Source organism: Antechinus flavipes, chromosome 3 (assembly GCF_016432865.1).
Source record: "Antechinus flavipes isolate AdamAnt ecotype Samford, QLD, Australia chromosome 3, AdamAnt_v2, whole genome shotgun sequence".
NCBI classification, from domain to species: Eukaryota; Metazoa; Chordata; class Mammalia; order Dasyuromorphia; family Dasyuridae; genus Antechinus; species Antechinus flavipes.
Window position 1 is genome coordinate 595706586 of NC_067400.1, and position 15119 is coordinate 595721704.

General features: G+C 34.0%; 1 protein-coding gene across 9 annotated transcripts in view; it reads right to left on the reverse strand.

The window, feature by feature from the left end:
• The window catches only part of KIF1B (kinesin family member 1B), a 185663-nt gene that overhangs the window by 115895 nt on the left and 54649 nt on the right, over positions 1-15119 (reverse strand). For 5 of the 9 annotated variants that reach the window (XM_051988591.1, XM_051988588.1, XM_051988587.1 and 2 more), the window contains exons 3-10: positions 15015-15091; positions 13046-13225; positions 12378-12443; positions 8286-8464; positions 7532-7643; positions 4043-4120; positions 2735-2800; positions 1791-1808 (exon numbers count right to left, since the gene is read on the reverse strand). In XM_051988591.1, coding sequence (XP_051844551.1) covers positions 1791-1808; positions 2735-2800; positions 4043-4120; positions 7532-7643; positions 8286-8464; positions 12378-12443; positions 13046-13225; positions 15015-15091 — 776 coding nt within the window. The remainder of the gene's footprint in view (positions 1-1790; positions 1809-2734; positions 2801-4042; positions 4121-7531; positions 7644-8285; positions 8465-12377; positions 12444-13045; positions 13226-15014; positions 15092-15119) is intronic. The other 4 variants (XM_051988592.1, XM_051988589.1, XM_051988586.1 and 1 more) reach the window with 1 other exon arrangement.

Genomic DNA, 15119 nt, shown 5'->3' on the forward strand with positions numbered 1-15119 from the left:
CTATTATCCTCTCTCTTCCCTCCCACAGCCAAACTAAGAAAAAGCTTTCTACATATACTGCTATCTTTTTCTCAACTACCACTCCTTTCTCAATCCCTTGTGGCCTTAGTTTCTGTCTCCAATAGCTCGAGGATCTCTTTATTGCTTAAACCCCAAGATTTTTTTCATCTCAGCCCTCACACTTCTTGGCCTCTCTGCAGCATCTTACCCTTCTGCCCACTCCCTCACTCTGGTTTATTTTATGATCCTACTCTATGGTAATTCTCATTCTGATACACTGAGTTTCTTAGTTGACTCTGCAGCTTGATGTGACATTCCTGATGTGCCCCTTATCAGACCTCTGTTCTAAACCCCGTCTATGCTCACCTATTCATTCACCCTCTGAGGCCTTCCTCGTTGCCAAGCCTTGCTGATGCTGCCACCACCCCAGGTCTCCATTTGGTTCTTTCCTTTCTCCTCACACTATAACCAGATTAGTTCATGTCCACATCACCAGTCACCTGAACTATTGTGAATCCAGTCTCTCTCCCTCTACCAATCAACCACCTTGACACAGCCAATATTCCTAAAGCACAAGTCTGACCATGTCAATTGGCTATTCGAGAAGTTTTAATGGGTCACAACTGCCTTTAGAACAAAATACAAAAAAATTCTCCATTTGATATTTAATGCACTTCACAATCCTATCTCTATCTTCCCTAGGCTTAAGCCACATCACTTTGCTTTATATACACATTATTTTAGGCCTGCTGAATATCCTCTCCATGACATTCTCTCTAATGCCCCCATGTTTCTGCATGTCTGTCCCCCATGCCAGTTAATGTGCTTCCTACTAACTTCTGCTTCTAAACACTCTGAGACCCCAAGGGTCACTTACTTTTAAGGGTCCATTCCTAATCTCCTTCAATTGTTAGCATCTTGTCCCCAAATCACTGGATATGTATTTTGTATATATTCTCGATTTGCTTATCTCTGGACATGCTCATCTTCTCTAGAGGAAGAAGCCCCTAAAAAGTGGGAATGTGCTACTCTGTGGTCCCAGTGTTTAACACAACTTCTGATTTACAGCGGGTTAATAAAGCTTATTGATTTTGACTGTATGGGAATCACTCTATTGGATACAGGTTTAGAAATTTGAAAAACTGTTTACATAAGAGTGCAAAATAAGATAGTAACCAGAAGTTTTTCAAATCTCTGGACAAAGGGTATAGTTAATTTTTAGAAGTAAAGAGAGTACAAGTAAACCTATATAAATTTAAGATATAAATGTGTATTTCAGTATAAATGTTGGTCATATCCTCATTCTTTTTGTAATCAACAAAAAAATTAAGGGGTGCTTTTAAAAAAAAAATCTGAGATCTATCATCTATAATTACAGGGTTAAAATATCACCAACATTATTTGTGGTTGACATTGTCAAAAGCTATTATTATTAAAAGCACAAACCTCAACTAAATGTTATTTAGCTTCTAGTGAATTAAAAGTACAACTCTAATGCCATATCAATAGAAAACAAAAATTTTCTTTCACCTTTCTCTAATTTTAGTTTTTCACTCTAGCTCTAATCCAAAGACTAGTAAGAACAATAAAGTACTTGAGATTAGAGTGTTTGGTCTCATTATTTTTAGCTACTCCTAATTGGGATCCTGAGTACAAGCATAAGAAAACAACTAACCAAAATATTTTTGAAGGCTACAGCCCTAACTCAGGCCTCCTTGTTGCTGACTATCTGGAATCACAGTAGTTGATTTAACAACTCTCTGTTCATCCTTGCCAAACCCCAACCATACCTTGCTGGTGCAGTTATCCTAAAGTTGAAAGCATTCAAAAAAGGGAAAAAGGACAAGAGTAAGCTTCTGGCTATAAAATAATAAACAATTTAATTGTAAAACCTAAAGAGAATTTATAATGAATATTGTCTTTCTGTAGACAAATGAATAAAATTCTCTGAAACTCAAAAGCAACACTCAAACAGATGAAGGTACACAGATTTTTTGCTTTCTTGGTTTTTCATTCTAAATGCTGCATTTACATATTAGAAAATTACTGTAGATCTACTGTTCCACTGTCATAGAAAGGGAAAAGAATTTTTTTTTTAAACTTTCCAATTTCTATGTGGCCCTCAAAATTGTTGATATTCCAAAAGTGCCTTTAAGGCCAACCAGATCCAAAAACTTCCACAAGTGAAGAAAACACCAGATAGCAGATATAATGTCTTTACTGTGGTACAGAAGAAAGAGTTTGAGCTCATGTTAAAGGACTAGGATTTGAGATACATTTTTCCTGCTTACTACTTGTGCCTCTGAATTAGTGCTTTATCTCCAAGGCACTCAGTTCCCCCACATGGATAATTAACCAGTTGAGTCAAGATGGCCTCATAAGGTCCATTCCATCACTAGCTCTATGCTTCTCCATACAAGGTGTGAAGGGAAATCAAAGTCAAGCAAATCAAAAAAGTTTTGTCCTTGATTTTGCCTTTCTTAGCTTCTTTTACACTTTAAAATTCTCTTCTAAATCTTTTCCCTAAATCTTATTATTAGATTACTTCTTTTAGTATCTGGGTGATGCTTCAGGAGTATGTAGTCTAAAAAGCTGTAAGAGACTGTCAGGTTATGTTACTCAGAGAACAAACAAATACAACTGAGAATAATTAAATAACATTATGATATTACTAATATGTATGTTGGCAGATTACACAAATTCCTCCTTTATAACATAGTACTGAAAAACTTACCACTTCTGCCAAAGCTGAAATGACTTTGCCTAGAGTTGTAAGAGATTTATTGATATTTGCTCCTTCCTAGAAAAAATAAACAACAAATCAGAAGTAGTTATGATCAGGAACTTCAAATATTCCAAGATGTCATTTTCAGTATTCGATTACAATAGACTAAAGAAATTTCTTTTAACATGGCACTACTGATTCTATCAAAAGCTATTGGTTTTTTTTTTTTTTTTTTTTAGGTACAAAAACAATCTAAATAAAACTAGTTCCAATAAATTTTTTTTTTGAAAAGGACAATAATAACATATCATCCAAAAGGAAATGGAAGGATCATTAATTAGAAGTGATGGAGTCCAAAGAACTGAAATTAATTCATCAGTCATGTAGGTACTAATTGGTGAATCATTTGCATTTATAACCAGAAATTCAAATGACATTTTGATTCTCTTAATTTTTCCCTACTCCATTTGTTAATTTGTCAGAATGGGCTCCAGGAATCAGTGCAAAACAAAATCAGCTTCTAGAGACTCGATGCCTATATTAGAAACGCAAAATATTACAAGTGAAAATTCAGGATGCTACAGTTAATTATCTTATCCGACTGCTAACGTAGCTAGTTGTTCAACCATACCCTTATATTTAGTCATCAGAGTACATGATGTATTTCTCAATAAAATTTAATCTCTTTTAGGTAAAGCATTGGGTTTTTTGGGTTTTATATGGGGGTCAACAGGGTTTGGCCTTATCTCCACCTTCTAAAATAGTGCTTTACATATAACGTCAAATAAACATTGAATGGAATTTCTTATTAATTTTCTTTGCTACCTAAACAGTCTTCTCACATTTTCTCAAATCAGCTCTCCTTAGTTTAAGAGGTGGCATAGTGGATGGAACACTAGGTCTAGAGTCAGCAAGATCTGAGTTCAAATTCAAACTCAGACACAAACTAGCTGTGTGATACTGGGCAAGTCACTAAATGGATTTGCCTCAGTTTCCTTAATTAAAAAATGGGAATAATAACCAGCACCAATCTCCTTCCTTCCTTCCTTATCTCTTTATCCATAAATCTGCTCCTGCTACTGCCTAAGAATTTCCTCCGACTTTTCTCCACCTACTTAAATCCTTTCTATCCTTTCAGGTCTAGGCCAAATTCTACTTTCACTGAAATGTTCTCCCAATCTTCTAACATATATGGTCATTACTGTATCTGAATTTTTGACACATTGTCTAACCCATTCTTTTTGATACTGCCTTTTAATATTAACAAATTGTTAATATTTGTTATTAGTAACAAATTGTTAAAGTAAATTGAATTACCTTTAATCGAGTCCCTTTGGCACCAGTTGAATCAGCTCTTTCGCTTCCAGCCAAATCCACCAAACTGATCTTACTGACCTGGTAAGGATCAACATTGGCAACGTGAATTATCCACAGGAGATTTTACAGAAAGATAAATGAAAAAGGCAAAAGGACGGACAAATTCCACAAGAAGAAATATTTAAGAGAAAATGCTATATCTTTAAAGTTGAAAGTTGAGAGGGCAAATGACGAAGGTCCTCACAATCATGAACAAAATAGTGATTTATTCAGCAAATTCCCAAATAACAAAGTTCTTAAGCCTCAAAAAGGTCATTTTTAGGAAATAGAAAAGGAAATATTTGACTACATTGGGCATGGTAGTTTTATAAGTAGCACTGTACATTCTCTGAGTTGGAAATAATCTCAGAAGTGCTATAATCCAAAACATCTGAAATTTTCTAACCTAGATTTTCTAGAGGAAGTCTTTTCCAAGCTCTCTTAATTTTAGAGCCTTCTGACTCTTAATTATCTTCTCTAACCTTTCCCTCAGACTCTCTGGAGTTGTTTTCTTATCTACAAAAGAAGTAATAGGAGTCAATGGCTGCGAGAGTTCTCCTTCTAGTTTTAAATATGTGCTCCTGTAGCTCATATGGAGCTTGCTGTAAGTCCACTAAAAACCCCAAGTTATTCTTCATCATTACTAATTACTATCTAATCATGTTTGCATCATTATTACCTCTTTGCATTTTTTTTTTTATCCAAGGGTAGTACTTGATTTATAAAAGCCATTTTTTATAAGCAATATTAAATGTAAATGGCATCAACAATACCAAAAACAGCATGGTATAGTGTATCAAATCCTTTTCTTGGAGTCAAGGAAACTTGTCCTGCCTCAGACGTAAGCTAACTGTGTATGATGGGTAAGCCATTCACACTCAAGTGTCTCAGGCTATTCCCTAAGGATATAAGTTGCAAAGAGGTTGCTGACCTACATGGCTAAAAGGAATGTTCTCACCTGGGAGTTTCCCATAACAAAGAAATTTTAAGCCTACCACTTATCCTTTCTAATTGGTTTTCCTGTCTCACATATGTCTCATATCTTCCTCCTAGCTGCCAAAGTGATATATACATCTATATATATATATATATATATATATATTTTAAGTTATCCAGTACCTTTTAGAATAAAATATAAATTACTCTTTAACTTTAGAACCTTCTAAAAGCTGACCCGAATCTACTATTCAGTCTAACTATAGACTTCTTGAATTCTTGTACTCTACAGTGCAAGTCACAATGGTTCCTTTGTACCTGACACGTCATGACCTGTCTTTGCGCCATGGTCCTGGCCACCTCCCATACCTGGGATACCTTTCCAACCCTCATCTCTCTTTCAAAGCACAATCCAAGTACTACCTTCTTTCCATGAGAAGCCTTTCCTAATATCCCCACTTGCTAATATCTAGAAAATATGAAGTAAAGAAGCTATGCCAAGATGGTTAACTGTATCCTTTCTTTTTTTTTTAATTTTATTTTATTTAATAATAACTTTGTATTGACAGAATCCATGCCAGGGTAATTTTTTACAACATTATCCCTTGCACTCGCTTGTTTCGTTTTTTCCCCTCCCTCCCTCCACCCCCCCCCCAACATGGCAAGCAGTCCTATATATGTTAAATATGTTGCAGTATATCCTAGATATAATACATATTTGCAGAACCAAACAGTTCTCCTGTTGCATAGGGAGAATTGGATTCAGAAGGTAAAAATAACTCAGGAAGAAAATCAAAAATGCAAATAGTTCACATTCGTTTCCCAGTGTTCCTTCTTTGGGTGTAGCTGTTTCTGTCCATCATTTATCCATTGAAACTCAGTTAGGTCTCTTTGTCATAGAAATCCACTTCCATCAGAATACATCCTCATACAATATCGTTGTCGAAGTGTATAATGATCTCCTGGTTATGCTCATCTCACTTAGCATCAGTCCATGTAGGTCTCTCCAAGCCTCTCTGTATTCATCCTGTTGGTCATTTCTTACAGAACAATAATATTCCATAACATTCATATACCACAATTTACCCAGCCATTCTCCAATTGATGGGCATCCATTCATTTTCCAGTTTCTAGCCACTACAAACAGGGCTGCTACAAACATTTTGGCACATACAGGTCCTTTTCCCTTCTTTAGTATTTCTTTGGGATATAAGCCCAATAGAAACACTGCTGGATCAAAGGGTATGCAAAGTTTGATAACTTTTTGGGCATAATTCCAGATTGCTCTCCAGAATGGTTGGATTCGTTCACAACTCCACCAACAATGCATCAGTGTCCCCGTTTTCCCGCATCCCCTCCAACATTCATCATTATTTTTTCCTGTCATCTTAGCCAATCTGACAGGTGTGTAGTGATATCTCAGAGTTGTCTTAATTTGCATTTCTCTGATCAATAGTGATTTGGAACACTCTTTCATGTGAGTGGTAATAGTTTCAATTTCATCATCTGAAAATTGTCTGTTCATATCCTTTGACCATTTATCAATTGGAGAATGGCTTGATTTTTTATAAATTTGAGTCAGTTCTCTATATATTTTGGAAATGAGGCCTTTATCAGAACCTTTAATTGTAAAGATGTTTTCCCAGTTTGTTGCTTCCCTACTAATCTTGTTTGCATTCGTTCTATTTGTACAAAGGCTTTTTAATTTGATATAAACTGTATCCTTTCATAAACCCTTCTAAACCTTCATAGACCTTACTCCTGACATGTACTCTGTTCCAGTGGCTTTCTTGCTCTTCCATGAACAAGACCTGCTTTGACTATCTTCTCTCAGCTTTGACTATCTTCCATAGCTGGAATGTTCTCCCCCTCATCTCTACCTATAGGCTTCCTTTAAGTTCCAACTATAATTTTCTAGAGAAAATCTTTTCCAACCTCTCTTAATTTTAGTGCCTTCCATTTCTTAATTATTTTCTATCTAACCTGTACATAACTACACTCAGAGAAAGAACACTGGGAAATGCGTATGGACCACAACATAACATTTCCACTCTTTCTGTTACTGTTTGCTTGCATTTTTGTTTTTTTTTTCTCTCAGGTTATTTTTACCTTCTTTCTTAATCTGATCTTTCCTGTGCAACAAGATAACTGTATAAATATGTGTATATATATTGTATTTAACATATACTTTAACATATTTAGCATGTATGGGACTATCTGCCATCTAGGGGAGGGGGTGGGGGAAGAAGGGGAAAAGTTGGAACAGAACATTTTGCAAGAGTCAATGTTGAAAAATTACCCATGCATATGTTTTGTATATAAAAAGCCATAATAAAAAATAAAATTTAAAAATTAAATAAAACATAAATTAATTAATTACTTTAAAAAAGAAAAGAAGAGAAATACTTCAAGAAAAGTGAGCACAGCAAGCTTTTCCCCTTCCGTTGGACATATATCTCTCTAGTTCTTGTCCTTGTCCCACAACTCAAAATCCACTCACTACTTTTTTCCTACCTTCTCTGTTGAGAGGTCTGTTTCAGAATCATGTTTCTTCTGTGTAAAAACAATGGTGAATACAGCATGGGAACGGCTACTGGTCTCATTCATGTTGGTAGCTGCCACTGTCCTAGATAAAAATATGAATATTAAGCTTAGCATTGGATGGAGTTCTTGGAAAGTAGGAAAGGACAATAGAGTTCATGCTGTAAACAACTTAAAATAACTTAATCCATTGCATATAGCTATTTATTCTCTAAATTCAAAGAGTCATCTTCCATTCCCAAAGGCCATTTAGCAGAATCTTTTTATCTAATCTAGCTGCCATCTTATAAACAACTGAAACAAATAATTTTTTATGATTATAAAGTGTTCATTTGTTCAAGAATTTGTTTTCCCAGGAATATTATACAAGATGATGACTAATAATTTATTGTATGCCCTTGGATGCAAAATGTGTCCTAGAGGGTCACATAAAAAAAGAACAGATGTGTTACCTAAGTGAGGGATTTTGATGTGAATATGAAGGGGAAAAAGAAGAGAAAAGGCATGGCTGGAACTGTGTACCTGCCATGTGAAAGGCCTTGTACTAAGCACTTTTATTATCTCATGTAAAAGAAAGCAAGTTAACATAACACAATGACTTTCTCTAGTAGATCCAAAAGCTTATAAGATTTCACTATAAAAGCAAATTTTAGAGTTAAGAATACAGTTTTGATCTTTCAATAGGAAGCAAAGTGATTCACACTAGACCCTTATTCTTTGCCCATACCTGGCTTTGTTCCCAGCATCCATGAGATCTGCAATATCTGTATAAGAAGTAACTGCCAGCTTAGATAAGTCTTCCACATAGGGTCCAAGAAGAGGATGCTCTCGGACTCTCAAATTACCCTTGTTTTTTGGATTCAGCAAATCCCGTACCCTCTCACAGTAAATTTCCATGTAACTCACCTATGAATAAATAAATAAAATCAATAAGAGGACTTGAAAAAAAGAGATTACTGGAGTAGGGAGAGATGGGAGGAAGATAATGTGACCTAAAAATAAAATCATATTTAAAAAAGAGTTTTCCTGAATTTAGAAGATTTCTATACTCACACTAGATTGGCCCAAGACCCTTTAGCATGCAAGAAAACCCTCTTGCAATGATGAGATATGTTAACACTGGCCTTGGATGGTACAAAGGCTAGCTGGAAGGAGAGGTAGCCTTCATACCATCCAGTTACCACAGCTAAAACACACAGATGGAAGAGCATGACTTCATGCCCTCAGCAACAAAGGCATTTTACAAATCAACTTTCTAGTAACTTGTAAACATTTTTGTTTGCAGGAAGTCTGAGAAGAAACCCTCAATGTTAACTCCATTTCTCTTTCTTCTGCCTTTTTTTCCATTTAGTTTCCCTAATCTGACAAGAGTGGTTTTTAAAATCCTCACTAGGTACTAATGAAAATGTTTTAATTGATGACCTTAAAAGATGTGACATCAACAAAAAGTAACATGATAAATCTCTTTCTTTATATCAATTTACTTCAGGAGCTAAAAGAACTCTTAGTACATTTAGGCCTTGGCCTTGCTGCCATAGGTACCAGAAAGGTGAGGACATTCTCTTGTAAAATTATCTACTTCTCCCACATACCAGCAACCTAAAGATCCTAATAAATACCTCTGAAAGACAATGTCAAAGGTAGGGATAGATCTGGAGTCAGGAATATCTGGGTTAGACTTCTGCTTCAGACACTAACTGTGTAAATCTTGGCAATTCAGTTAACTTCTATGACTCAGTTTATAGAATGGTTGTGTGAATCAAATGAAAGAATATATGTAAACATATATGAAAGGCTTTGCAATCATTAAAGCACATCAGCTCTCATAATAGAATCAAGCACTTATGGAACAATTTCAAGTTTGAAAACACTCTATTTCTTATCTTAGTTGAGCCTTACCACAACAAACTTAAAATAAGATAGGTGCTATTATTATACCACTTTATAAATAAGGAAATTGAGGCTGGAAGAGGTTAAATGACTTGTTCAGGTTCACAAAGTTATCCTTGTTCTTATATCACTATTAATGTGTTAATTATTATAATTCTATGATGAGAATGTAATTTTAAAAAGTATTTTTATACCAGTACCTAATCTCATAATACTATTATTTCAGCTAGCTGGGATGAAGAAAAGAAGAGACATACCTAGTTTCTATTTTTTCAGCTTTTAACCTTCAACTAGTATTAAATAACACACATGGTAAAGCACTATATGATCTGATTGAATTCCACTGTCCATTCAGAAGCACACAGTATAGTCATTGTGGTGTAATATAAAAGAAAACTATATTTTGTCTCAACTTGCAAAATCAAACATTTTATTGCATTTTTTCTTTATTTTTAACTTTTTGGGGGAGTGGGGGAATGAGGGATGGCATCGGGAGCAAAGCAAATTGGGATTAAGTGACTTGCCCAGAGTCACATGGTTAGTAATTGTCCAGTGTCTTCAGGACAAATTAGAATTCAGGTACTCCTGACCCCAAGGCAGGAACTCTATCTACTGTGCCACCCAGCAGCCCCATCAAACAAAATTCTTTAAAAATTAATGAACTTTTTCTATTTCACTCTATTCCCCTGTCCCATCCTGCTTACTAGGGGAAGGGAAGGGAAGAAAAAGAAAAACAAAGCCCTTTTAAAAAATATTCTTATATAATCAAGAAAACAAATTTGCATATTGAGAATGTCCAAAAGCATGTTTTATTTTCCATATTTAGTCCGTCAATTGGAATTTATTCATGATTCCTGATAACTGATTATGAAAAATGCAATTTGAGGGGCAGCTAGGTGGCGTAATGGATGGAGCATCAGCCCTGAAGTCAAGAGAATCTGAATTTAAATCTGGCCTCAGACACTTAATATTTCCTAGCTATGTGACCCGAGGTAAGTCACATAACCCCAATTGCGTCAGGAAAAAAAAAAAAGAAAGAAAAGAAAAGAAAAAAGCAATTAGACTCAAAGCATTTGGAGAAAACTATATCCCTCTTTCTAGATACAAAAACACAAAAGTTGCATTCTTTAAAATTTCCAAATGTTAATATAATTCAAATAGATAAAGGAAAAATGCTGGAGTTAGTTAAAAAGAAAGTCAATGATAACTTGAGCAAGGCTTTCAGAATCACCAAAACAGAATAAATAAGGAAAGTGCATTCATTTGAAAAAAAAAAAAAGATGGTAATAATCAAATCAAACTATTATACTGATTTTAGTGACTTCAGAAATTATGATATAAAATAATGGAAATGAAACATCATTTTTATGAAAGCACAAAGACAGGCATATTGTTTAAATGAAGACTGGTGAACAAAAGGAACACCAACATTTCAAAACCAATATTACTGAGCCATATTTGCATCCTTCCTTCAATTTTGATTTACTCTATATCAAGATAATAGTAATAGGAAATCACATTCCTATGTAGTAGGATATATATTATCTCCCTCTTTATCTTCCCCTATAACTCATTCACAATCACTCTATATTTCTCCAAAAGGAGAAATTATTATAACTAAAAAGATCCTTGTGCTTCTGCCCTAGAAGCAAAAAGCAGTGCTTCCACAAACCTCTAATGACAAATTTCCAAAATGGCAAAATATAGTTTCATGTCTTAAATCATGATAAATATTTATGTACAACTCAGCAGACCAAATGCTATACTTACTGACCACTTAGAACCAAAGTTAAGAAAGAAAATAAGCTTTAAATTCAAAGTTGGGAATATATGTCTCAAGATAACTTTGCTTCCCACTTAAAATCTCACAGCCTATTTATCCTGGCTTCAGAAACATATATTAATTAGGCATTTTAAAACATGAAGAATGTAAAATTTATATAACAACATTTACAAATGTCACAGTTTTGTGGGTTAGGGAAGAATTATAATCTTTATTTCTAGGAGAGAATTTGTCTTCTTTAACTTTGGATGAAATAATCAGAGTAAAAATATTTCTGAAGATCTGTACAAGGCAATCTCCCTTGGGAATGTTCTAGATCTGGAACATGAAATTTTCAGTTTATATTATTTAATTCTATACTTGATCTAAAATCTAGTAAACTGCCATTCACAGAATTGTAGAACTATAAGATGTTTTACCTTAAAGATTATCTAAATCCCATTAAGAGTCAAAGCCATTCTACTTTATAGTTAGCCTTAATTTCTGGCCAAGTTTTTTTTAAAGCATATATATGTATGTGTAAATATTTATGTATGTATGTGTAAATATTTATGTATATATGCACATACACATGCACATACATATATATCATTAACTGATTGTAACTTCACACACCATCTTCACTCAAATGTGTTATGTATGCAGAACTCTTTCTTATTCTCAAATGCTGGGATGAAAAATGTTCTGGAAGGCCTTTTTAAGTTATATCTTTATAAAATACTCAGTAAGAAAATGGAAATGGTTTATCATAAAAATATTATAGTATCATGAAAAAAAAAAGAGTCAAAGCCACAATTTCGCTGAAAATAAAAAAGCAGAAAGTTAATTAACTCATCTGCATTCTTAAAACAAAATTATTTCAAAATCTATCTTTGAATCTCCAGGATGTACCACAGAACATTACATAAAAGATCAATGAATCAAATATAAATGAATTAGGACTAGAATCTTGGTCTATTGATTACTAAATTTCCATTGTTCTACATTATATATAACTAATAATAATAATAATAGAGAAATTAGTGAATTCATAGTGACTATAATAGTGGCCGGGATAAAACAACCTAAGAAATCATTGTTACAAAAAAGGCAGAAAATATATACAGTTATTACTAAGACCTTTGCTTTCTATCTAATACTACTCACCTCCACAGAGTAAGACATTTCTTCATTACTGTTATCATTGATTTTCTCAAACAGTTCCTCACATAACTATAGAAACAGAAGAAGAGTCATGGGTCAAATATATTCATTATTAATCAATATTTAAAAAAAAACAAATATGACCAGTGTATCTCTTTTTCTCCTCCCCCCAAAAAAGAATGATACTAACAGCACTCTTTGAACAACACTGTGGGATAAAAAGAGTAGGTAATGACCTACTGGGAGATACTTGTTGAATCTTCCCCTCTTCCCCCATCTTCTGATGATTAGTAAGCCATAATTTGAATGCTATTCTCCAAAATCTCGTTTTTTATGACCAGAAATCTTGACAATCGTCTCTACTAGTTTGGGATGATAGTCTTCCAACTTAAAATTTTCTTCTTTTCAATCTCTTCCCAAAATACCCTACAGTTCTGAGTTGAAAACCCACAAGGAACTAATAATTACTTTCTGGAGTAGATATGTCTTTAATTCTATATGTCATTTAAGCTAGCAAGGGAAAGATGATTTATTTATTATCACAATGGAAAAGTTCACTTTTACAAGTTTAGTAATCCATAACAAGAATACCTAACAATATAATTAACAATCCTTGGAAAAAAATAAGCTATAAAACTTCAAACCAAGTTTCCCATGGGATTTTATTTTACCTGTGGGATGATGCCTGCCTGACTTTCTTCCTGTTTGCCCATCATTGTATAAGATTTTCCAGCACCTGTCTGTCCATAGGCAAAAATACAAACGTTGTAGCCTTCAAAGGCATGTAAGAGCATTTCTTTTCCAATGTCATTGTACACCCGGTTCTGAGATGCAAAACAGGGATCTTCAGGCTACAAAGATTTAAAAAAAAACAATATTTTATCTTCATTCTTTCATAAGTATGCAAGGCAAACTGACTAATTCTTGTATGTCCCTCCACCCACAATGAAGTAGTTGCACAAAATAACTGAAAATAAGAAGGAAGTTTGTTTATCTCCTCCAAAAATGTGGACAAATTTCTTCTTAACTGAACTGAAAGAACCAATGTCACTGACCAGGACATAATTGTCCAATAATAAATAGTCCTTAAAAGACAACCCAACAGCTCAAGAGGAACCAGTTAATTCTAGAGTTTGAGACACAGTTGAGGGAGTATAGATAACACAATTTCTAAAAAGGCAAAGACAAGAAGACACAGTCATTCTAGTTGAAGCTGGAAGCAGCTTCAAGAATGTTAAGCTCTGGGAACAGAAAAGAGAAATCAACCATGGTTTCAAGGGAGAACTGGCCCTGGCAATCAAGAATCAATCCATTGAGAGAGCTCCCCAAGGAGAGAAAGAAAATTAAGGATGTGCTTTACCAGAGGCATGATGTGCATTGATCACGTGTACTCCTTCTATAAATGCCTCCACTCCCATGCTATACCAATCACTTTCACAAAACAGTGGGTATATTTGCTCCTCATATCCCTAGTTTCTGAGGGGAATGTTTTGTAGCTATTGTTCTTGCTACATCAATTTAATAAATGCCTTTCCTGTGATTGAGTTTACTGGCTGATTACTGAGTGCAGCTCATACTTGAAAGCCCAAGAATTATAGTTTTAGCAGTGGGAGCCCAAAGAGTACTCCATCAATTTCTGCTACACATTTTTTTCCTTTTATTTCTATTAAATCTCAAGGAGGAAAAGAATTAGATGAGGTAGATGTATCTAGTGATAAATATTTCTTACTAAGCTATGTCTAAATTGCCTCAAAAAATACAGGATATAGACTAAAACAAGTGTTTCCTTCTACCACTAATATTTTTCAATGAATCTGTGGCTTTTTGAAAATTCAGTTTAACATATGAACATTTAAAACTATTCAACAGAATTAATTTTAATTTGCTATTGCCTTACACTCTGTCACTATTTCAAATTATGAAAGATCCAGAAACTTTTAAATTGTTAAAAATAGGAAAGGAAAATATTAAAAGTTAATCCTATATATAAAGGCTCTTTTCTGAACTTTATAACAAACATATATATTGTCTTTAGTTAAGTAACAATCAGCAACAAATATTTCCAAAACGCTTTTTTTTAGTCAACTTACTCTGATATATGGTTTGGTTTCTCAGCCAAACCAAGAAAACGAAACTTTTTTTTTTTTTTTTTACCAACTAGTTCAGTAAAATGTACCTGTCTTTATGATTTACAAAACAGAATTAAAGACATAAGAACAAATACCATCAAGATGGTCATACACTGTTTAGTATATTAGAAAACAGTTAGAAAACAACTGTTCCAAATTCAATTGCACAAATGATCATTCTGCTTAGAAATGAATTTCAGCTTGACTGTTATAATATTTTTTGCAGATTCCAGCCAACTAGCTGAGTATATATTTTTCTGTTCTTTTATCACAGGTATGGAATGCTGTATTGGAATTCCCCAAAAATCATGAATTAAAAAAAAAAAGATCCTTAGACAATGGATCTTGACATAATAGCTTACAAATAATAAACCATGGAAATTATTCCTAAATCATGAATGCCGTATGGAATGAGGAGAAAGAGAAGGAAACCAATGGGTGAATTTAAGTAAATCTAATACAAAGGAATTCAAAGGCTTTTGCCAAAATTCTGGGACACGAGGATACTCACCGAGGTGTGAGACCAATAGGAATAGTCAAAGCTAAAGGACTTTGGAGCTTCCTTTGGATTCTTTGGGTTGACAATACCTAAAGGAGAAAAAAATGCAGGATATAA